Source organism: Ambystoma mexicanum, chromosome 5p (genome assembly GCF_040938575.1).
Source record: "Ambystoma mexicanum isolate Mex_15411 chromosome 5p, UKY_AmexF1_1, whole genome shotgun sequence".
NCBI lineage: Eukaryota > Metazoa > Chordata > Amphibia > Caudata > Ambystomatidae > Ambystoma > Ambystoma mexicanum.
In genome coordinates, this window is record NC_090930.1 from 646,576,987 (window position 1) to 646,600,837 (window position 23,851).

At 40.3% G+C, this 23,851-nt stretch overlaps 1 protein-coding gene across 2 annotated transcripts in view; it reads right to left on the reverse strand.

The window, feature by feature from the left end:
• KLHL4 (kelch like family member 4) overlaps positions 1–23,851 on the reverse strand; it is a 1,128,728-nt gene that overhangs the window by 438,748 nt on the left and 666,129 nt on the right. For both annotated transcript variants that reach the window (XM_069612999.1, XM_069613000.1), the window contains exon 3: positions 6,577–6,713. In XM_069612999.1, the coding sequence (XP_069469100.1) occupies positions 6,577–6,713 (137 nt within the window). The remainder of the gene's footprint in view (positions 1–6,576; positions 6,714–23,851) is intronic.

Sequence of the window (23,851 nt, forward strand, 5' to 3'; positions counted from 1 at the left end):
TAACCAGTCAGATCCATCTCTGATTCCAGACACTAGCATATACTTAAATTAATCTAGGGCCACAAGCAATTGCTGCAACATAGACATTTATGAGAACTGGAGTTGCCTAGTCTATCAAAGAGGAAACCTGAAAGGAAAATAGCTACCAAGAGTACTAATCTCGCCAGCAGGTTGAAAAAGTTTTATGCCTGTGAATTAATACTAGATTGTGTAAATAGCAATCATTAACGGAACCGTTCAATTTGATTGTGGCACACCAATTGTGGCAGCTTTAAGACAAATGTTATAATTCTGAAAATAATCGGCAATTACAAACAGTTTAGTCCATGGCCACTGTCTGCACCACAAGAGGACAGTTGGATTTCTCAACAAATCATTAATGTTTAAATGCTGAGAGTCCTGTCACGGGTTTTATTACACGGCACACTCCAGCCAGAGACTCCTTCCCCAACAACATATATGGCATACAGTAAAGCACTTTTTATTTTTAATAAACCACAGGTTCTTTTCTGTTTGAGTAGGCCTCCAACCCGTCTCACACCCAACCTCCACAAACACTGTGTCATAATGGACCAGGAATCAGGCTGGTGTGTATCAATATATATTTATTAATGTATTATTGAATGAAAAAGGAACATCAAACAATTTTATAGCCACTAATGTTGCGGTACATAATTGCACCAATTTTAGAAACAGATAACATCAATGGTTTAGCACCCTCCCTGGAACACTGAACCCCGAGACATTTGCTAACTTGATTCCTTTATATGGAAGGCAGTGGTAATAGAGTACGGATAGAGAGAGAAAATTGTATTTTTAGTAAAGCCCACCACCCCAGGATGGGAAGCCAACAAAGAAAGTGAAAACCCGTTTTTGGCGCAAAATGGCAGAATAAAATTTGGATTTTTACTCACACCGTCTATGGGAAAGAAAGAAAGGAAATTCGTGTTGCTACACTTGCGGAGATAGGGAAGCTTTGAGACTACTATTCAGCACACCAGGGCAACATAGAAATGAATTAGAAAAATTGGTTTTAGCGAGATAGCAAAGGCAAAATGAGAAATACAAACGGCAATGGAAATTTGTTTTTACGCAGGATTTACAATGACAGGCAGCTCACTGAAAGGGTATAGCTCAGAACAGGAATATCGGTTTTCATTGACACGGACAGAGACATATAACAGATAGACTTGTAGGTAAAAAGGGATTGCTCTCAATGAGACTATGGTTTGGAGTTTTAATAGGACAGCTGCAAATAGGAATTTTTCTGGTAATGCACACAATGCACAGGCAAATTTGGTATTCTATTACGAAGAGAGTAATTCTTTTGAGGCAATACTTTAATGGCTAGAATTATTAAAGAAAGACACAAAGAACAATGGAGTTAATGTAGAATTTTAACCAACTTGTACCGTTAATTTCAATGGGGGAATTAATTGATTTACTTAAGGATATGCTAAGGATTAATACAGACATTGAGAGGTTTATCAGAGGAATATGCTAACATACACAGGCTAAACACAGATTCTTCTATGGGAAGGTGACTGAATTACACTAGCAGTGTGGGGTTTTCAATGGGGTTTTCAATGGGTGCAATGCTATATAAAGGAAGGGCTTATGCAATTTAGGGCTGGGGTTATTTACTACTTACAAAGTAAGCCTTGGTTTGAGATTCTGGAATGCCAGCTGGACCTCAGGACACTCTGGACAGCTAGGAAAGGGATCTGATCTCTGCACTCTCAAAGATGGTATGGATCAGAGTTCTCCACTCCATCCGCATTCTCCTGTCTCCCTGGATTTTTGTGTGTTTGGCTGACTTAGTACAGCCCCCCTTATGGATCAGAGAGGGTATGGATCAGAGTTCTCCACTCCATCCTCCTTCTCCTGTCTCCCTGGATTTTTGTGTGTTTGTCTGACCTAGTACAGCCCCCCCTTATATCGCCCAAATGACATCACTCACTTCATAATCTAGGGGGAGTACTCTAGAATTACCACAACCCCTCAGATAGGACAGTTTACCATTCCTCTCTCTGCCCCCTGGCATGACTGGTCCAAGGAAAGAGAGCACCATCTGTCTGTTTACATTTTATTACTATTCTTTGTTCTCTTGGCCACTTTTTGACATAACCCAGTTATGTTCCTTTACTTCATATTTCTACTAACCCCTGACATATGCATTAGATATGCGGTTTGAGTGGGTCATAGGGAATTAGGTAAGCTGATCGCCAACTCTGAACGAGGTAGCATGGCCCTTTGGCACATTTTTGTTATTTTCATAAAATGTATAACTGTTACCACAAATGATCAAACATGTTCATAATTTCACTTTCCATCTTTCCACCAAATCTCATAAGGGTCACATCTTCTGAGCAGCCAGAAACTAGTCTTAACTGGCATTTCAGTCCCCAAAGTCCTAGGAAAATGCACTACAGTTCTAAAAAAAAAACACCTGCATATAACATTATTTTTCATTCTAATTGTTACATAAATGCCTAAAAATCAACTCAGTCCTTTAATGTCAATTTGGAATATTTGTCCCCTTTTGTGGGAGGGGTGCTTTAACCCCACAGCCGGTACCAGAGATTTTTATTGTCCCCTTTGACGTTATCAGTTTGTCCTTGGGGGTGGCTGGAGGAGGAACTCACACCTCCCAGTCAAGTTTTTAGCCACACTTGCTTTCCTTGAACTCTCTGAGCCCCTGCCTTCAGGTCTGGCAGAGCAGGGAATTATAACACCCTCAGTAACATCATTTGTCATTGCAGTCTGATTCACTAGTAGGTGTGACTTTCAGTGGAGAACAGGGCTTTTAATTGAGAAATATCCTGCCTAAGCCCAAAAACAGTTTTTTTCCCGTATTCTGAGCCTCTTCCAAGGTGATTTAAGTCTTCTGGTTGAAAACATAATGTACATTGCTTAGTCAATCCCATCCCTAGAGCATTTTTCCCTTCTATATCTGTGCGAGCAGAGCTATCCTTTCCTGGTGGCTTTTTAAAAGTCATTTCCTTTTGATTACACATGTGCAAGCCATTATTTTTCTGTTTGCCGTGTTTTAAGAGCTGCTGTTCAAACAAAATGGAAAGCAAAAACCATGTCGGGTTGAAATGTTGAAATCCTTGCTCCTCATGTGAATTGAAAGTAAAACAATGGCCATTTATGGATGTAATGCATACTTTTTGTCATTCAGATGAAACACAAGCAAACACAGGGCCGTTTTTGAATGCATTGCATAACTTCATGTCATTTAGGTTAAACAAAACTACACAGGGCTGTTTTTAGGATGCAGTGCACACTTCTTGTCATTCAGGTGAAATAAAACGATGCAGGGCCGTTTTTGGTTGCAGTATTCCAATGCTTGCCACTCATGTGACAGGGAAAGCAAAGCACAGCCGTTTTTGGGACAGGGTTAAAATGCGATGTTTCAATGAGAGAGAATTTCTGTTTCGGGCCTTAAATGCACCCCACAGCCCCTTAGAATGTCAAATAGGAGTTACAGAAAAGGGGAATGGGCCCCTGCTGAACACCAGAAATGCATAATTGATTTTGTTACGGTGAAAGTGGGAACTTTTCTATCCTAATTATAATTCATTTGTCATATTATGTCAAAATCAGAGGTGCTCAGAGGCAATAATGAAATTGCTACGTGAGCACATTTGAAGGAATTGATCAATTATTCTATCTGCCTTTCTAAGTGATTTCCAGTTTTGCCATTGATATTTGTACACAACAGAACGGTGTACTGTTGACTGTCCTTAATAGAATAATCGCATATTCATATATACTTGATACCCTGTACCTCTTACACCACTTTTCCTAGACCACTTACCACAGACAATTACAGTTATTTATATCTGATTGAAATTGTGCATTTGGTTAGGATCTGAGAGTCCTAAAGGTGCAAGGTGGCATTCCAAATCTTTCTGGGATCATTTTAACATCAAGTGACAGCCTTTGATCTATGAATAACCCCAGCTGAATTTCCATACTTGATTGATGACATCCCTAGGGGTACCTGAACATCTGAGCTATAGTTCACATGAATGATAACTTATAAATATGTGTTTTAATGCACAGCTCAGTAAATGTTAATTCTAGGTATACACTATGGTGTATCTGGGTTTTCTGCTACCTCCACAAATACCTGAAATGATTGCCAAGAATGGAGAGCTGTTATGGACTGGCCGACACCTGCGGTAACCAGGGATAATCAGTGGATGTTTTTTTATTATTGCAGGCCAGCTTACCAACATAGCACACCAATAACCTGCTATTAATAACAAGAGGGGTATTCCGATGGGAACAAGACGCACAATTATTCTTTGTAACATCAAAAAGAAACTTTTACTGAAGTACCAATAGTGGAACATTCCCATCACTTGCAACCATTGAGTGTTAAGAGTGGTACCTCCAATAGAGCCATTAGAATCATGGTTTCATTACAAACCTACACACTGGATGAATGGTAATCCTATGTTGCCTAAGTGGGAAAGAACAATTGTAGAATCACCTGTTTCCCTGCCAACCAGGCCCTCTCACCTTGACCTGAGCTGAAACATATCAACTTGGCAGAGGGATGAGTGTGCGGCGTCCTTGCCTTTCAGTCAGCTAGTTTCCTAATCTCTGTTGGTGTGAAGTATCCCTTGGTACTCCCACATACCATTAGTCTTGATGTGACCATTGGTTGTCTCTCATAATAATTACCCCTTTAAATGAGCACAGAGATTGTCTAAAAGTGGATTTGTTTTACCATGGGACACTCGCTCTTTAATAAAGGATTTCAGTACACATTTGTTGCAACCTTTGGCAACACTGCATTAGCGTTTTTGCATGGCACCAGGGAGCATTAGTATGGGGCACACAGCAATTCCAATACCATTGATTTAACCAAATGAATTTGACCGAAAATGGTAGGTAATGTTGTATATGTGTACTGCATAATAGTTGGGGTGTGGAGTAAGGGTAAACGTTAGGGTAGGATTCGGTCACATCTCCATTAGGTCAAATATTTTCAATCAAGTCTACCCCATCATTCCAATACAGCCAAGCCTGGCCATCATCTGCCAGTGATGTTGGCAGGGGGTTTGCATAATCTGGATTTTCCCACTGGACTGAGATTCCACGCATCACTGCCAAGCTGACTTGTTTTGGATCACTGTTCTATTAATTGGTGGTCTGAGGAAATTCTACTGAAGGTTTCCTGTAGTTTGGATTTATGACTATTGGGTATCCTTTCTGAGCCTCATCAATCTTCTTCCTTGCCTACTCATATGCTGGCTTAGGCCTCTCTTGCTGGAACTGCCCTCAGGCTCTTTTACTGCAAGCTTCCAGTATTTCGGCCATGTGTGTCATGCCTTGGTGTAGGTCACTGATGTCATCAGGAAGGGGGCAGAACCCCCATACCATTCCTTATCTTCACTTCAGGATCATTCTGCCCCGGCCCAACCATATTCTTCATTATGGAACCATTTCTGTTTCTGGGCTTCCCTCCTTTTTTGTTTAATATAGATAAGAACCGGCTTTGCCAGATTTTCTCACCTTTACAGAGTTATCCTCAGAGCTGCTTTTGCTACTTGTTTGTGGATCCTTCTCCTAGGAAAGGCTCTTGTTCTTTTTTCCAATGTCTGGGTCACTGTTGGTCTGGGTCCAAGTACCTAGCTGCTCAGATCCTCGGAACTGTACCTGGAAAGAAAGTAATCTACTCACTGGGTTGTTTTGCCTTCCTGGAACCACCGTTTCAGGAACCAACAGCCTGAGTACGTAACTCTGTGGCCAGGCATGGTGGGTTATTTACGATACTAACCCTAAGGTGCAGAGCCTTTTTGCAGGACGCTCTCAACTGCATTTCCCAATGGGTTTCAATTGGGGCTCATTCCTTCGCCTACATGTTCTCCTGGTGCTGCTGCTCTCAAACCTGCCCGTGGAGCTCTTCATGGGGGTCTTCTTGGGTCAGCCCTGGGCATGCTTGCTGCTAAACCTGCACCTGTGCAGTTTAACTGTTACTTGCCTTTTACCCCAAAACAAGTTTTGCCTTGTCACATGGTCCTGTTGACATCTCTGGGAAACATTTTACTCCTTTGATCCACTTCTTAAGTGAGTTTGGGGGTACCTTGCTGACCCTGGATCGTGTTCCTGTTTCCAGTTTGGGATCAGTGAGTTTGTAATGTAATGTGAATATCTGATTACAATGTAACTATTTCTGGTGACACTGTACAGGCAGCATATTTTTACAGCCTGAACAATCAATTTGACAGGGAAATGCAGAATATTTTGTTTTTGTTGTATTGTTTTTACATTTGTCTTGTGAAAAAGTTTACATTGTGTCAAAACAAATCACAAATAAACAAAACAAAAAATTGACAAAGATAAAAAACAATAAAAATAAAGCCAGAAAACCGACATAAAAACATAACAAAATACACTTTAGAATAAAAATGCAATAATAAACTGTTTCTAGAAATTGACCGCTTACAGCAAACGTTTGACTAATACTATACTTTCAACGCACGAACAAAATCAACATACTGCACGATAACAAGGTCTGTACTTGGACAACAGTGTTTACGGTAAAAAGCTCTTTACCTGTGTACGCGTAGTGCACCAAAGCTTTAAGCGCATCTGGGTCCACACCTTCCATTTTAATCTCCTCTTGTTTTGCTTCCCGCACATCATTGGTAAACATCGCAGCAAAATAATCCGACACGGCACTTAAAACCAGCCTATAAATAAAAAAACATTTTAGGGAATCAAAATTAGTTTATAATCTCTCCGGAAAGCATGAAATGTAGCTGATTATTTTAAACCACATTTGTTTGCAGACCATTAAAATGCATTAGCAGGAAAACGGGAGTTTGCATTGGTGTGGAGGAAAGTCAAAAGGTTAATTAAGTAATCTAATTTCGAGTCGGAGTGCTTTTCGGTTTGGTTTTGCTTCACTGCTGTAACTTGGCAATATTACTTAAACCTTTTTCTCAGTAAATACGTGTGCATACGCATGCAATGTGCCTCCTCACATCCACACACGCAGCAACACACGTCTTCACAGTTAGAGTGTTGCAACCAGCAACGCACACTTTTGTGCTCTTATGAGCATTGTGCAATTTGAATGTGCTATCCACTTTCTAGTTGCTTTGTAACAATCTGCCTGGTGCATGCATGCATGTATGAATGCATTATATAAAGTGCAAACCTAGCTGGAAAGCAACAGACTGCATTATATAAGGGATGCACACAAATAGGGATATGGGGGTCGGGGAAGCGGCACGAGCATGGACTTTAATTCCTACTGAAGTATATGGTGGAGAGGGCCAGTCGAATCTGCATCGCTGACTTGTTCTAGAGACAGGCTGCATAGCAGAAAACGGCCTGTTTGCTTGTTCATGCAAAGGTGTTCCAAGAACATTGGGGTTTCCATTTAAAATGGCTTGTCAAGGTAAACACCAGCTCTCCATTTTGCTAAAGGCGTAGCATACTTTTACAATTCAACCACACGTTTTTAAAAAAAGAACACCAGCACCTGTTTTGCATGCGCCCAAGGAATTGCTATTTACTGTGTAGATATGTAGATGACATACATGCCAACATTCTGAGGCACCTAGGAGGGAGATTTCACGAGAGAATTCGGGAGAAATTAATTTCCCCATAGGCATGCATTGGGGTTAGAATTATTTTAGGCGGGAGAACGTGAAAAATACCAATATTTTTCACTTCAAAATCAGGAGTCTCCCACCTAAATCGGGAGGGTTGGCATGTCTGAGATGAGCAATGTGCTAGTCAGCTATGTTTTGTATAGATGTTTATATTTGAAGAACATGGATGTCACTTTCGGTCAGAAATGACGTACAAAAGCACGTTTACAAATGATGGGGACATTACCCAGAAGGGTGCCTGTACAATAATAACACAAGGATGATGGCAATGCCAAGTCGGTTTATGAGTGTGTAATAAAAAAAAAAAAAAGGACATAGACAAAGGACAAAACAAAACAAACTGAAAAACATATATATATATAAGAAACAGGATGAGTTCTCTATAAATACAGTGCCACTGGATATAGTAGTGGGGCCAGGTAAACACTGCATGAATAGACAGGAGCAGTCATCCGCTGTAACGTTGATGAACACCATGTGACAGCGTTGCATATTTCACAAAGCGTGTGTTCAATGCCTATGTTGCCGCTGGGATAATGAGATATGGTTGCACTGTGGTTTAAAAGGTGAACGTTATGATTTCAGGTTTTAATTCAAGTCTTGTATATGTTCCTGTGGTGCTGTTTTGGTAAATCACATTAGTAAATGAAAGCAGGCTAAGCTAAACAAGCTGCAATGGCGTTTTATAAACATATTAACGGATGAGAAGAAAGAGGACAATCTGCTTGGCCGCATTTTTGACCTATGGTGACAATGACCCTGGATTGTATAGGGATCAAGAGATGTAATTTCTGGGATAGTGGAATTTGGTTGTGTTTCGTGAGGACTAGGCACATCCTGGCAGCTTGGTTCTTCAGGCTTTGCAGTTTTGTAATGATGTCTTGTACCGGTGCATTTATCCAGGTTGACATCACCCGAGAACCCGCTATTTCCACCCAGTAATAAGACTATGGGTTACAGGAACCTTTCTGAGCATACTTCTCAGACTTTGGCACACACCCATGACCGGCGCAGATGCCAGGGGCCAGATTATCGAACTTGTGTACTGTGCTAAAAATTGGGCAAATGGGAATGGAGCAACCAGGTTTCATCCCAAAAGGAATTATCTAAACACAGCTGCAGTACAGCAAACATGTATCAGACTGTTTTTTGTACAATGATTGTTGCACAACATACATGAGAAATGTGATAACGACATTCATTTGTTTTTTTTATATTATCAGCATGTTTATAATTTGGGGTTTGTGGAAAGTGAAATATTTGTTTAAGGTCCGACGCCAATGGCTTTAGGTGTTATTAGATTTTGTAGGGCACTGGCTCTAACGGAAATTGATTTTTAATTACTGAATTCTAATTATTGAATAGTATTCTTTTTGAAAGGGGAGTTTCAGACTAATAACAGTAATTGGGATAATCGCCGAAATCTATTGTATTATTCTTTGATGACGGATCTGGTAACTAATTGTGTAAGTTAATTGGAAGGTATTTTTTATTCTGTGTATGAATCTTAAATTGTGTATACATTGTTAAGGTTAACACGTTTTTAAACAATATACAATCAAAAAACACAATTATGCACCAAACATAGTTTGCCTGAAACATTTTAAATAATACGGATTTGGTCAACACCTGTATTTTCACTTCATTATTATACAAGCATCAACACAGATGCTAACCTCAGGTACTGCATTCTTTTTGCAGAAGGGTAAAGTTCAGATAATCTGTCGCAGTAGCGCCGTGCTTAATGTGGCTTGGGGCCAGGAAAATGGCGTGGTACTTCTTTATGTTTCGTCGGTTACTAAAGGCTACACTGAATATGCTCCTCAGTGGCTAACATAACGGGAAGGAAATGCCAGCTTAGAAGACTCTAACCCTGCAGCATTTATATTTTGTTTTTCTTGGAAAAGCGACTTTCACAATAATACGGGTGCCACAGAGGGATAAACGATCATCTCTTCTTTATAGTTTAATTTCCATTTTGTCATTGGCAATGTCTGATGTAAGTGACTGATAAAAGATGTGAGCTATCACCCTTACATAACCCCCTGTTTCTCGAATGGTGATCTCTATGCTCGGCGGAAACCTTAGTCAGGAGTTGCATAAATAGATAGTTGTTATCTATTCTTTTCTGAAAACAACACAGATAGTGGTTGTTTTATTTCTTTAGTCTGCCTGAGATTCAGGGTATTGCAGGGCAAGCATTGATGAGGACAGATTGACTGAGATTTCTAGCCTTTTCCATGAATAACTCTGGACATTTCCAACACTTATTGGGTGTCCAGCAGAATCTTGGAATTGCTGAAGCTAATTATTGGGGGTTTGGGCATAACCCTCAGCACAACTTCTCATTTTTATAAAGGATATGATGTCAAGTGCTTGGAATCATAAGGGCAAAGATTCCTGACCTAAAGCCAGACTGCGGAACAATTAATATGGTATTTTTCTTTAAATGATATATATTAGATAAAGTGCTCAATGTACAGGATATTCCAAGTTTCCTCTTTGTAAAGCACATCCCCTCTTTACATTTCTCAGCTGGTATATCATGAGACAGAGGCAGGACATGGCATTGCTATTGCATAGTTGCCAACATGATCCATTCCAATCTGTAGCTTAACCAGACATGATTTTCTTGGATTCTGGGACTTGTAGTTTGAGTTTTATAATGGGAAAAGCACAACTACAAGTCCCAGAATGCAAAAAACAAACAGGACTGGATAAGCACCTACAGATTGGAATGGATCATGTTGCTAACTATGCTCTTGTGTTCATAGAAGGCACAACAGATGCACAGTTTAGGGACAATGTGGCGTAACTCTGCTGCCTTCATGCTCACATACTGCTCTTCGCCATCCTGCAGCCGCTGCACTCCTAATGGCCTTTTAAGGCCACAATGCTCCACATTTTTGAGGAATTCACGCTACAGTATTTATCTTTTTCCGCTCCTTGTTTTCATAATGAAGAAGTCCCTACAGATTTGGCACATCCCTCTGATACTGAAGTCCTTATGCTGGATCAAAATCTGGTGAGTTATGGCTATTGGGAATGAGGGGTTGTATTTCTTTTTTATACTTTGTGTATGAAGTTTGGGCTTGTGGGAGACAGCAGGGTACACATCTGGGAGAAACCAGAAAAAGGGATTCTGGCCCATGCCCTATCCAACGCCTGATGAATGCCTGACAAAAGCCTTCCCTGTCTCAATGGGCCCTGCCCTCGACTGGCAAATATGTCAGCAAGCCACAGAGCACAGGACGTAAGCATGTTGGAGTGAGGCTTGAGGTATCTCTCATCAACATAATCATGATGGTGAAATGTGTGACCACAGCCCTTACATTTCAAGCAGCCCTTCTTCTGAACCAAAAGTGTTTCCCTCCGATAATCCTCAACAGGTAGATCATAGTAATGTCTGGAGTTCACAGACTGCCCATTTTTCCTCATTTACCAACTCACCGATGCTTGTTTATATTCCTCATGGGATAGAATATATTTATTTGCGATAGAGAGACAGTTCGGAGAGTGAGAGAGGGGATCACTAGTTGGCATTGTGAGCCAGAGAAAAGGAAACTGCAAATGGCCAGTTTAGGAGTGCAGGGTTGCATGTTGTTTTAGCTTGTAAGGCTTACACTCCCATTTCCCTGACTAACCAACTCACTGATAAGATCTCCTTGCACATTATACTACACACACAAACCCCCCACAGAAGGCTGCCACATGACTAGCTGTGGGGTGCATTTAAAGGCCCCAAACAGAAGTCCCTTTCACATGAATAGCAAGATTTTAAACACTGAAATGAAAACAGCATTGTTTTTGTTTTTCAAGTAAAATTAAAGAGCCATGTGGAAAGGGGCCTACCCGTCATTACCAATGGATAAACAGCCATGTAATTTACAAAATACGGAGAAATCAAATATCCCTATCACATGGGAAACAGGATTTTTAAACATTGAAAACAAAAACGGCCTGCACAGGTGTGTGCAAATAAAAACAGTTTTTAAAAGTAAAAAAAAAGTATCACTGCTCACAGGAACATGCCAGAAAACAGAACAAGATGTGTGGGTTGACAAAAAGCAATATATATTATGTTTCACCAACAAAACTCCTGTGACATTTTGAAAAGCCACTTTGGCTTCATGGAAAGTGTCAGCCCCAGGCAGACTCTTTCCCTGGCTGTGAGCAAAACTTCACAAGGAGTTATCCCACTCCCAACCTGGATATCACATCTCCCATTTAATTACTAATTGCAATAAAATGTCCTGCTAAAGATTTCAAAATGTAGTGTTCTCCAGACCTGCTGTATCTGAAAGAATTGACTTCAAGAAAAGTTACCCTTGGCTGGAGCATGACTAATATGTGTGAAAATGGGGCCACCCACTTCAAAGAACAAGCTTGCAACACAAAGGAGACTGATGAAAAAAACCTCTGGACACGGTCTGACCCAGTGAAAACAAATGGCCGGAAGTCAGGAGGAGGCCCGTTTGTCCACATGAAGATTCACAATTAATTTAAAAGGACTATTACCATGTAGGCCTTTTTCTCAGCCATCATAAGGCAGATGGATTTCATCTATGCACCATTTTTTTTAATGTAATTTCCAGGCGATTTTGGGGATTTAAAGTTCTTCTACCTGTAACTAAGGGAACTGTAATGGAGAGTTAAACTAGGTTTCTCACTAATCTGAACATGTTCCAAATGTGAGAGTTGGTGAGCGGGTGGAAAATGAAATTAGGGATACGCTTAATAACTGTTGTGCTTTTTATGGAAATGGCAGAAAGGTGCCCGTTGGCCGTGCTACATGGTATGGACTTGGTGGTCAGCTTACCCAATTCTCAATGATTAGCTGAATCAGAAAATATGTTTATTATGGCAGTTGCTAGTAAAATTAGGGAGTTGTGATACATAACTAGTTTTTGTCAAAATGTTGAAAGGAGAACAATGGGTGATTACAAAAGGGAATTGCCATATGTTGCTCCAGACCCCTAAACCAAAACTGACTTGGATGCTGGGTGTTAGGGAGCATTCTCTCTTTAGGCTGAATTTCCTAACCTAGTGAGTCCCCCAGCAGCTTTGCTGGATTTCTGGAGTTTGTTTTTTTCTCCTGCCAAGAGTGAGACTCTTTTTCTCCCACTCTTGGACATGATTTATGGTGTTCCTTTGACTGTTGTTGTGTTTAATGGGCTATGGGGTCCTTTACTCCATAGGGTCTCATGTGATTTTCCTATGTATGTTACACAGCACCCTCCGTGCAGTAACACAGGGGTGTCATAGTGACACCCCACCATAGACTCCATACCTTGGGGCTGACTGCTGTCTCCCAGGGCATGTAAAGTCACCATTGGCTTTACTAGTCTCAAATTATAAACAGAAACCAGTACAAATCATCATATTGTGGACGTACTGGTCGAGGCAATTCGATTGCCCCGGGGTCTGTTAGTCAAGGGGGCACGTCTCCATCCCCCCTGATCGAGTTTTGGCTGGTGGCAGTGGATACTACTTTTTATATTCGACCGCGAATATATCCCTATTGGATTTTCCCATTGTTCGAGGCTACCAACCTTAATTATTTAATTCTCATAGCCTCGAACATACTGCTGGTTTATTTATTTAATATTAATTCGCCGGTTGGTATTTTTTGCCAGGACTCGATTCTAAAATGGTGTTTGTGTTCTCTTCTGTGACTCCAACCCAAGTCGAGCCCTTTGTTCCACTTTTTCGCAGGCTTCTCCACAGAAGCCTCCAAAAGTGGTGCCACTCTGTCTGGGTATCACAGGGGGTGTGGGAGGGGGTTTAGGCACCCTGGACTGAGTTACCTTGGTAACTCAAGTCGCACCCTTGTGTGATTGGCCCAAGTGGTGAGCCGGCCGGCTCACCACTTAGCATGTTTGATTGACAGCTAGGCTGAGTGAATGGGGGTGTGCTGCATAAAAGCAGGGCTTTGGGGACAGGAACTTCAGATGTCGCCACAGGACCTGAGAATCCGACGAGGGAGAAGCTGAGCCAACCTACCACAACGACACCACCGGTGGAGCCCTACGGGATCGACTCACCACTTCCCGGCGACAGAGAAGATCTCCCGGCTGGAGAGGCTTCTTCCCCTGACTGGTGGGCACAACCAGTTTACCTTCTTTTCTTCGCATCCCAGGACGTCTTGTGGTCGGATTGCCTGTGCCAAGCACCCCGGCAACCGGATAGCCACTGACCACTGGACCGCGAATAAAAGGATCGCTCCTTTTACCTGAGAACTCTGTGGCTGGTTTCTTCCCTGGCAGTGCAACAGACTCCTGTCTTCCTCCCCGACGAGATCCTCTCTTCCCCCGGACGAAGCACTGGCTTGCATCCTAAGCCAGGAGCAACTGCCCCCGCTGGAGTATTCTCACCACTTTAAGATAACGTGTCCGCCAGGCCTCCCTTTCTAAAGAATGCTACAAGGTAATAATAATCCCTTAACCTTCTGGACTGGGTTGGCCGCCTTGACCTTCTAACTGGTCCCTTTCTTTTGGTCCAACTCTTTTTGAACCTTTGCAAGACTCTTTTGCACTTCAACCGTGTGACCTTGGACACATTTTGTTCTGATCCTCTTAAAGTGGATCCGGCCTTCTGAACTCTAACTTCAAGGTTTTACTTGCCTTCCTCTCTTGTTTTGTTCTTATGAATGTGTTGGGATCTGTTTCACATTATACTCTGCTTTTCTCTCCCTTTTAAAATGAATTATTAGAGTGCCATCTGCGTTGAGACAGCGGTCTGAAAATAAGTGGGACTTTACTTAAGACTTGTCTAATATTCTTCTAAGGGAGTGTATATCTTTTAGTGACCGTGTTTATGAATTGCTTACTATTAGTGCCTGTGTGTTTTTCTAGATGTGGTTTTAAATAAATAATTATATCTCTTTTACACCAAACTCTGGTCAGTGTTTACTTGTTCTACTGTGTTCTTTTGACCTATTGTGAATACTCTGTATACTGCCTAACTCTTCTTGAGGGAAGTCTGACTGCTCAGCCAAAGCTACCAAGTGAATCTGTGTGGTACAGCCTGCTCCCAAGTGGGTTTACTGCCAAACACCTGTAGTCTTAAATCTTTTGCAGTGGTCCCAGAGGGAACTGCACAGGTTTCTGCCTAACACTGGTGTACAGCGGTGGGATTTGTATTGAGTATACACTTTAGAGTACTTTTTGAACACTTTAGGACAACTAACCACAGAGCTTAGCACTAAAAAGCTGATTTTCTAACTATGTCTGCTATGGAGAGTTATACCCTAGAATCATTGGGCCTCATTACACGGTAGGCGGTAAGGGTTTACCGGTACCGGTATTTTACTATGATTACTATTCTGACCCATGACTAAGCTCTCCTCTTTAGCTCTATCACACTCTCTCATATCAGCGGCTAACCAGTCCCAAAGCACTGCATTGCAGCAGAGCTTTGTTTTTTCCCTATGGATACTATACTTTGCAGGTTTCTCCACCAAACCCATAGAATGCAATCATGTGCCTATCAGGACCACTGTTTATACATCTGCCTCTCCCACTGTCCCATTAATGACCCATATAGCCCCCTTTTTTCTTACAGAGCCATGCGCAGGGAGAACACCAGTAGTGGCAGAAGGGTGCTATACAAGACCATGCACTTTACATTATTTAAATCACACCTCCATCCGTACAGCCTTTTTTGCAAGTGCTTGACTCTGAGCTGAGCACACTTCCAGAAAGTGGTATTATTCTTAGTTGTCTTCATAGAAATCTATGAGCATAGACATGTGCATGTATCTAAGTTGTGTGAGCTTCTTGTGTACGTTGAAAAAGACTGGTGTGAAATAACATCCCCGTTGACCTCATGAGTCCTTAACTATGACTCAAACAAAGGTTTCATATTCTCATCAGTTATGACTGATTGTGTGGAATATCTGGTTACCACCGATAAAATCCTTTTTCCTGTTTAGCTTTTGCAAGTAGATGAGATGATCCCAAATTGTGGCTGAAATCAAGATGGCAGCATATTGCTTAATCACTGCAAATAATCACTGCAAACTCCTCAAGGGGTGGTTTTTGTTTTGTTTCATGGCCAAATCTGAATTGGGTAGGCAGCAAACTTACATTCATCCTGCAGTGCTTGAAGTTGGTAAATAGCATGTTTGTCTATTATTTGATTCAGACACAGCTATAACAAACATCTAAATATTATTAATTTTACAAGGGACATACAAATAGGTGAAGACAGGCATAATTTTTATTTGAAGTTCAATATGATATTTCTCAAGATAACAGTTATGTCACAGACTCTAGATCATTCATCGAGTCACACTCTCAGCAGCATTCTCAAACGAAATTGTAAGAGTAGTCTCTTATTTTCAGATATTTCAAGGCACACAAATATAAGGCATTTAATAGATGATCAAATGTCCTTCCATAAAATAAAATACATAAAACGGGTCCTAATGCCGTCTTATTCAATTCTTATTGCAATGATAAATATAAGGGTCCTCCACTAATTTCAGACATCACAAGAGTGTGCTAAATACAAAAGCTGCCCTTTGCCCGACCCTCGTAATGTCCACTTTTTTGCATGTTCTTCCCCTTTTATGTGTTCTGCCCCCTTCCCAATCTTCTGTGCAAGCCACGCCCACACTCTGCATGGTGTCTCATGGAAGGCACTAAGCCGCTGACAGGGGCCTGCCGGGCTGCCATGGAATCCATGCAAATCCCAGGAAAATCCCAGGCATTGGATTCCATGAATCGACAAACAGTATTTTGCACGCAGTTTGGCATGCAAGTTCCCAATTTTCAGTGCAAATAATTCCATAAATCGGGCCCTTAGCCTTTCCAGCCTGCACCGCTCTCTTCCCGTCATATAGATCTCATCATGCTCTTGCTTCTCTCTGCTAATCTGTGCAGTATCCAATTTAGTTGACTCCAAATCTTACCTTACATGCGATTTGAGCCTTTCCTGCATATCTTTGATGGCAACCTTCTCATCAATCGCCACATTATCCTGTGGGCCCTCCATTTGGGTTATTGGGGCAATGATTTGATACATTCCAGTCTGAAGTAGATGCTCTTAAATACTGCTAAACATATGTTTATGGCCCATCACTGTCTCATGTATCTTTCCACACAGCTTTAATAGTATGTTCAGGGCAAACTACATGGTTTCCATACGGATACCACTAGCAGCAGCACTAATCACTGTAGCCTCAGCCAAAGCATCTTCTTCTTGCTCCTTAAACAGGTCAAGGGTATCAACTAGCCCTGTGCTGGACAACCCCACCTCTTCTACAGCACCTGTCATCGTGGCATGCTTCCCCATAGTTCAAACTGTTGCTGATGCCATTACATTAATACTCTCCTTCTGTAACGAATAACATAGATTCAGGAGGGAGTTATTGTAAATGAGCATAGACTTGAAACTGTCCTTGGCAATTACATCCGGCTGTACTTCCCTCTCTTTCTCCTGAGGCTTGCCGATATTATCCGGGGACACTGGGAAGTAAGATGCCATTTTATTTCCCACTTTGTTCTCATCTTTCATGGTGTGCCCAACAGAATTTTTATCTGAGCTCCCAACAGAACAATTATCCAAGCCCCCAACATCAGCAATTTTATTACATGATGATGCTTTGCTACTCAACTTATATGTTGCTTTTTTCCTTCCTGGTATTTTAGCGAGCAGCAGTACAAGTCAACCTCAAGGGGTTCAATCCTGTCCAAAACTTGGGGGTGTGATATAACATCCCACTGTTAATCAACAAAGAACCCCCACTGAGATACAGCAAGGAAGTAGAAGGTTTGCAGAAGGGGCAGCAAAGCAAAGCAGGTAAGAGCAAGGAGTCAGTGCAAAGCTCAATATGTTATACAATATCATTAATTTCTTTCCCTAGATGGGCCAAGAATAGCAGTAACTTCACTGTAATTCTCTTTATCAAGTTAGAGGAGGTCTTACCAGCCAGGATTGTATGTCCTAGCTATGTCCTAGGTATCTAATTTGGTTACATGGCTGGATTCTTGACTATTTTATCAGTGTCTTTACAAGTCAAGATGGCAGACTTTGTGTCAATCATTGTTCAAGTATTCCATACTGAGTCATTTTCAACACAGCTCACTAGCTTCTGTAAGTCATTGGAGTTGTGTCTAATAGTATTATTGTTGTGATGTGCTTGTCTCTGCATGTGAAAGCTGGTGATGTCATGTGGAGTGTTGCCTTGTGAATGTCGGAAGGTTTACCCAAGGATTCCACACCCAGCCAGTTAGAGTTAGAGCTCCCCAGCCTGGGAGATGGGAGACAGTGTAATGTCCTGTCCAATTATGTATATAACTTCATGTAACTGTGACTTAAGTACTTGTAGTAAACATATAAGTAATCCCAAGAAGCCTGGAAGTCACTTTATAACATTTGCATAAACATCCCTTATGGCGTAACAAAGAAATATGCACATTAATTCCTACATGTCCATGTTGTGCGGCAGCCTACCCTGCAATCCCTAAAAGGTTACTCTAACCTCTCTCACACCCTGCTACTGACTCGCACACATCTACGCCTATTGTGCATGTTCAGAATGTCCAAATGAGTCCTTTTCAACCTAAAATTCCTCAAAGGCGTTAAATCTAATGCATTTCAGCTTTTAACCTAACTTCCTGCACGCATATATCCACACACAAACTTCTTGTGCACCTCCCATGCTTGTCAATCCTTAATCTGTTGCAAAACTCAGTTGGTAACACAAACTTAATGCATACGCATATTGTGCATGTTCAGAATATGCTGTGGTGTGTTTGTCCGTGTGTGTTGACGTTTGAGAAGAAGGGAGATATGTTGTGTCTATTTGATGTATCTGTGTCGGTGCAGTGTGAATCAGTAAAGGAAGGAGATGTGTTATATCGTCCCTGAGTGTGTTTGTAATGTTTATCAGTAAAGGAAGGAGATGTGTTGTGATGTGCTTGTCTCTGCATGTGAAAGCTGGTGATGTCATGTGGAGTGTTGCCTTGTGAATGTCAGAATGTTTACCCAAGGATTCCACACCCAGTCAGTTAGAGTTAGAGCTCCCCAGCCTGGGTGATGGGAGCCAGTGTAATGCCCTGTCCACTTATGTATATAACTTCATGTAACTGTGACTTAAGTACTTGTAATAAACATATAAGTTATCCCAAGAAGCCTGGAAGTCACTATTTTTTTTTATTTTTTTTATTTTTTATTTTGATATAGCTGAAATCAATCAACTTTTCAAAAAAAGATAAAAACTTCATAATCACAGTAAAACAGCAAACAATAAAATTTAAAATGAACTTTGTCAGCATAAAAGAACATGAAAAATAATAATCAAGACGAGATGATAAAAGACCCAAAGAGCCTCAAACTGCTAGTCACACTATTTCAGGTGGCAACATTTTTTCTAGATATTGTACTATTGCTTTTATGACGGCAAACCTGGGACTATTTAATAGGATGCTCCACGTTTCAATTTCATTTCTTTCTGTATACAAATTTAATAAATTAGAAAAATACTTGTTTCTAATATTTTTCAAATTTGGACATGTTACCACTACGTGCTGTAAAGTTTCTCTAATCATATCATTTTCACAATGACGACAGTTATACATTTTACCAGAAAAATGTTGTCGCCTGAATAACTGATCTCTAGTGGGCCATAAGTTTAGCCTTATACGTAAAAATTGTTGTCTAATTTTTGCTGATGGGCATTTTACTAGATAATTTGCAACTTGACCCAATTTCTTAATACAATGAATTCTAATATCAAAGTCTTTATAGTTTGTACATGCTTCATAGTTTTGAATCCAAGTCCATTGATAAAATTTCTTTTTAGCACTCATTGGATTGTTCAATAGCATCTGTAGAGAGATGCTAGCCTCTTCAAGAATTTTAAAAACATAACTACGCCATGAAATTGGGAAAGTTTGCTCAGCCAAGATCAAATAATGGGCCACTGTATTCAAGATGTTATTATTTGTAAGACCTAAGAGACATTTGCGGAAAAAGGCACACATTTTCCATTTCACTCTGCTTGCCAAAGAATTAAAACCCAGTTCATAATGTAAGATTGGCATAGGTACACAGTTTGGTAGGCGTAATACCCTTTTCCAAAAAACAGCTTCCAACTTGTCCCATACTAGATCATTCAAATAGAGTTTTGATTCAGTAGCATATAATAGACTCGGAATCACTTTCTGTTCATAGAACATAAATATATGCTTTAAGGTAAATTTGCCATATCTATAGACAAGAATTTTTGCTTGCGATAGTAGAGACATTAATTTTGTTTGTAACATTTCCATATACTTGGGGTCTCTAATAGTGTTTTGAATAAACAAACCCAAATATTTGTACTCGGAAACTATATGCAACGATTCATAATGCAGTTTCCAGACAAAGTTCCGAACCGGGACTTTTCCCTTCGGAGTGCATATCATGACTTGCGATTTTTCCAAGTTTATCGCTAAGATGTTTTTTGCGGCATAATCTGCAAGAGCCGATAACATGTTTTGGAGACCCATCGGAGTTTGTGATATTAGGACCAGGTCATCAGCGTATAATAACCATGGTATACGCTGGTGGCCTAATTCCGGGGCATCTGACATTGTTTGGAGAAAGGCATTACCCAAATCAAGAATAAAAAAGTTAAACAAGAAGGAGGCCAAGATACAGCCTTGTTTCAGTCCCAAAGATGTAACAAATGATGCAGACAAAGACCCTTCAAACGAAAGTCTCACTCGCATAGTGGTTTCAGAGTGTAAAAGAATGATTAAAGACAATAATGTTGAAGGACAACCAAGTGCGTGTAACTTGTTAAATAATAAATTACGATTAATTGAATCAAAAGCATGCCGAAAATCAATAAAAGCAAAATATAAACATTGGTTGCGAGCTGCATATTGTGGCTTCAACATGTTCAACGAAATCATGTTTGGCAAGGTACCGAGACCTGAAACAAAGCCTGATTGAAAAGGGTCCATTTTAGCACAGGTTAAGGACCATGTTTTCAGGTCTCGCAAAATTAAGCGTGAATAAATTTTACCTGGAACATCTAAAAGTGAAATGGGCCGATAGCTAAAGGGATTTGCTTGGCTTCCCTTTTTATAAATTGGAATGATGATTGCTTGCTTCCATGAAGACGGGATTTTCTGGGAGACATTAATATGCTCAAACAGGAGAAATAAAATGTCCGTCCAGATTTCCGGATGTTGTTTAAGATGCATGTTAGCTAGGCCATCAGGGCCAGGGGCTCTAGAATTACTTGCTTGTTTGATATGATGTAGTATATCCTCTCTGTCAAAGACTAGATGATATTTCGGTAATGTTTTTAAATGATTTGATCTTAAGACAGAGGAGGTATCAGTAAATAACGTTGAATAATGATTTATCCACATGGTTTCTGTTACATCATTTGCTTGCACAGCCACCTGGTGTCCCGCTGTCACATGATTTATGATGTTCCAAGATTGAGCTAAATTTTTGCCAGCTAGAGCTTTTAACATTGAGTAGCCATCAAATTGATATAGTTTCGCCTTTGCACCCCTAATCCAATTTCTATACTTAGTTCTGATTTGTTTAGAAATTGAGGTGCGCACAGCTAATGGTAATTTATTGGCAGCTCTCTTTTCTGCCCGCATGGAGGCCTTTTTGGCTCTAATTTCAAGGTCAGGCAAATGAAGATGGGGTTTTTCTTTCTGAGTATGTAAAACTGAGTTTTGTTGAAACACTTGCATTAAGTCATGATAGGCTACGTCATCCTTCAAAGGTCTCCCTTTTTGTTTTTCCAATTTAGCCTGAAGATGATCTTTAAAGGCTATGAGGGATTTTTGTGACCATTTCAGTCTATTTCTGGCTGAATTAACATTTAGAACACCTATTGGGTTTGGAAGTTGTGAGTTTTTTCTGAAGGTATTTAACGTACAGATCATACTTAAAATGTTATGATCACTGGCTTCCGAGTCAATTATTTCAAAAGCTGTTATCTTGTTAAAAAGGCATGCATTTACATAAATGTAGTCAATTATGCCATTACTTTGACCATGATGCCAAGTTATTTTGGGAGGTATATCTTGTAAGAAAGAACCATTTAGCATGAACAAATTTCGAGATTGAGTCAAGCTCTTCCATTTTTGTAAGCGATGACTTTCAGAATTACATTGAGGTCCTAAACAATGCAAATTTAAATCACCCGCCAATAAAACACAATCAATCGTACCTTCAAGCAAAACTATATCTAAGGCCTTAGTGACAGAGATGCGAAAGTCATTTTCGGAGATTCCAAAGGGATTCCAGTATACATTAATCAAAGCACAAGAAAAATTACAAGTTGAAATTTTTGACATTTGTAGAAAAATATTCGGTGTATACCATGATTCAAGTTTTAACATCCACGATTGCTTTACTACAGTAAGGAGTCCAGATGTAGGACGCCCACTACAACCCTTTTTTGCCGGATTTAATAGCACATCATAATTATTCCACGAGGGGGTTGTCATAAGCCAAGTTTCTTGAAGCATTATGACATCACGCCCCAATAACTGTGCATTGTTGTTATTTAACAGATGTACATGACCTCTTGTATTCCAGCTAATAAAAGACAGTAAAAGGGTTGTGACCTTACAGAGCTAACATTGGATCTTCTGGGAATTACATGTGCATTTTTGTGAGATGACAGACTGAGTTTTGTTTACTATTTGTGGACCAGTAGAAACCTCAGTCATGTACGATGAATCAACCATAGAGTGCAGTACAAACCCCAAGTCTGGTTGTTTAACAGCCATTATTAAGTTTATCACAATACGCGAGTTTATCCAAGATTTACAGATGAAACATTATTCTGATTAATAAACTCAACAAGCTCAATATCTATAGAGCCAATATCGTCTAATTCGGGAATTTCGCTAAAAATAGCAAGAATAGAAGCTCGATTTAAGTTGTACTGTTTAGCTGGACAAGGCTTACAAGTGAGCATTAGAGCATGTATCGCCGGACGTTTGACTCGATTTTGTACTGACTTGAGTTTGTCTTTTTGAAAAGATGGACCAACTTTGGAAGTTTGCACTGAAGCACTAGAGAGACTATGTCTTGCAGAATCAGCATTTTGATAAAACCTGTTCAGTGAGCTGTGAATTATTTCTTCAATGTGCTTTGTGAGTTCAAGCTTGCTCTCAATAGTGTTTGTCACCACCTGGGCAGATAGTGAAGAACTGCTTTGAGTTGTTGGAACAAGGTTGTCACTTTGACATGCTTCCTGAAAAGAAGATATTGAGCCTATCTGAGATGTAATCTGAGGGACAAAGGTCTTGTCAGCTGTTTGTGAGGCTGGGCAGGGAAACTGTGACAAAGCGAGAGAGGATTCTGGAGCGGACAAGGACTGCAAAGGTGCAAAAACTAGTTTTTTCGGAGCAGACTTTGCTAACATGTAATCATCAATAGCTTGTCTTAGTTCCTTTAAACGCGTGTCTTTCTCATATTGATGTTTTAACGTATCTGTTTGAATAAGAGAGACGTCTGCTGTTTGAGATATAGTGGGAATTTTAGATGCACTAGTTGCTAAGTTAATTAAATTGTTTAAAGGACTGTGTTCTACTGGATCATGCCGAGGCCCCTCTTTACGGTTTAAAGACTGCATAGAATATTTTTTTGCAACTTGTTTTGCGGCTGCAATCGTAATAGCCGCAGGTATAGATAGTCTTTTGACAAAAGCTTTAGCTTGATTGTCGTGTTTAGTGACAGTTTTAATGTTTTTAGATTTTTTAATCGCTAAAGGTTTTCCTGCTTTTTTTGCCTAGGACAGTGGGGTGAAATTTAGCACCAAATAAAGGATACATTAATTTTGGTGAGTGTTTTGATTGGTCTACAGACGACACATGTACACCATTCATAGGATCTAAGATTGGATTCAAAAAGCAAGGAAGCTGCTGAAATTCTTTTATATTAGTAGATAACAAAGAAGGAGTCTGTGAACCTGTCGTTTTCCTATTTTTGACTGGGTCACACAAAGAGTTGAGCCTTTCTAGACTGGTAGTAAGAGTAAGATGTTCTGCCAGAACTTGATTTAATTGAGTTGAATGTAAGTCAGCCTTTTTACTCAGAACTTCAAACAGTTTGGCCACAGCCAAAATGGCTGTGTTCATAGATATTAGGGTTATTCCTATTTGAGCATCTTGTGATCCTATTTGACCTGGATCACCCGTACCAAAGACCTTTATTTTTCGCGGAGTTGGGACACT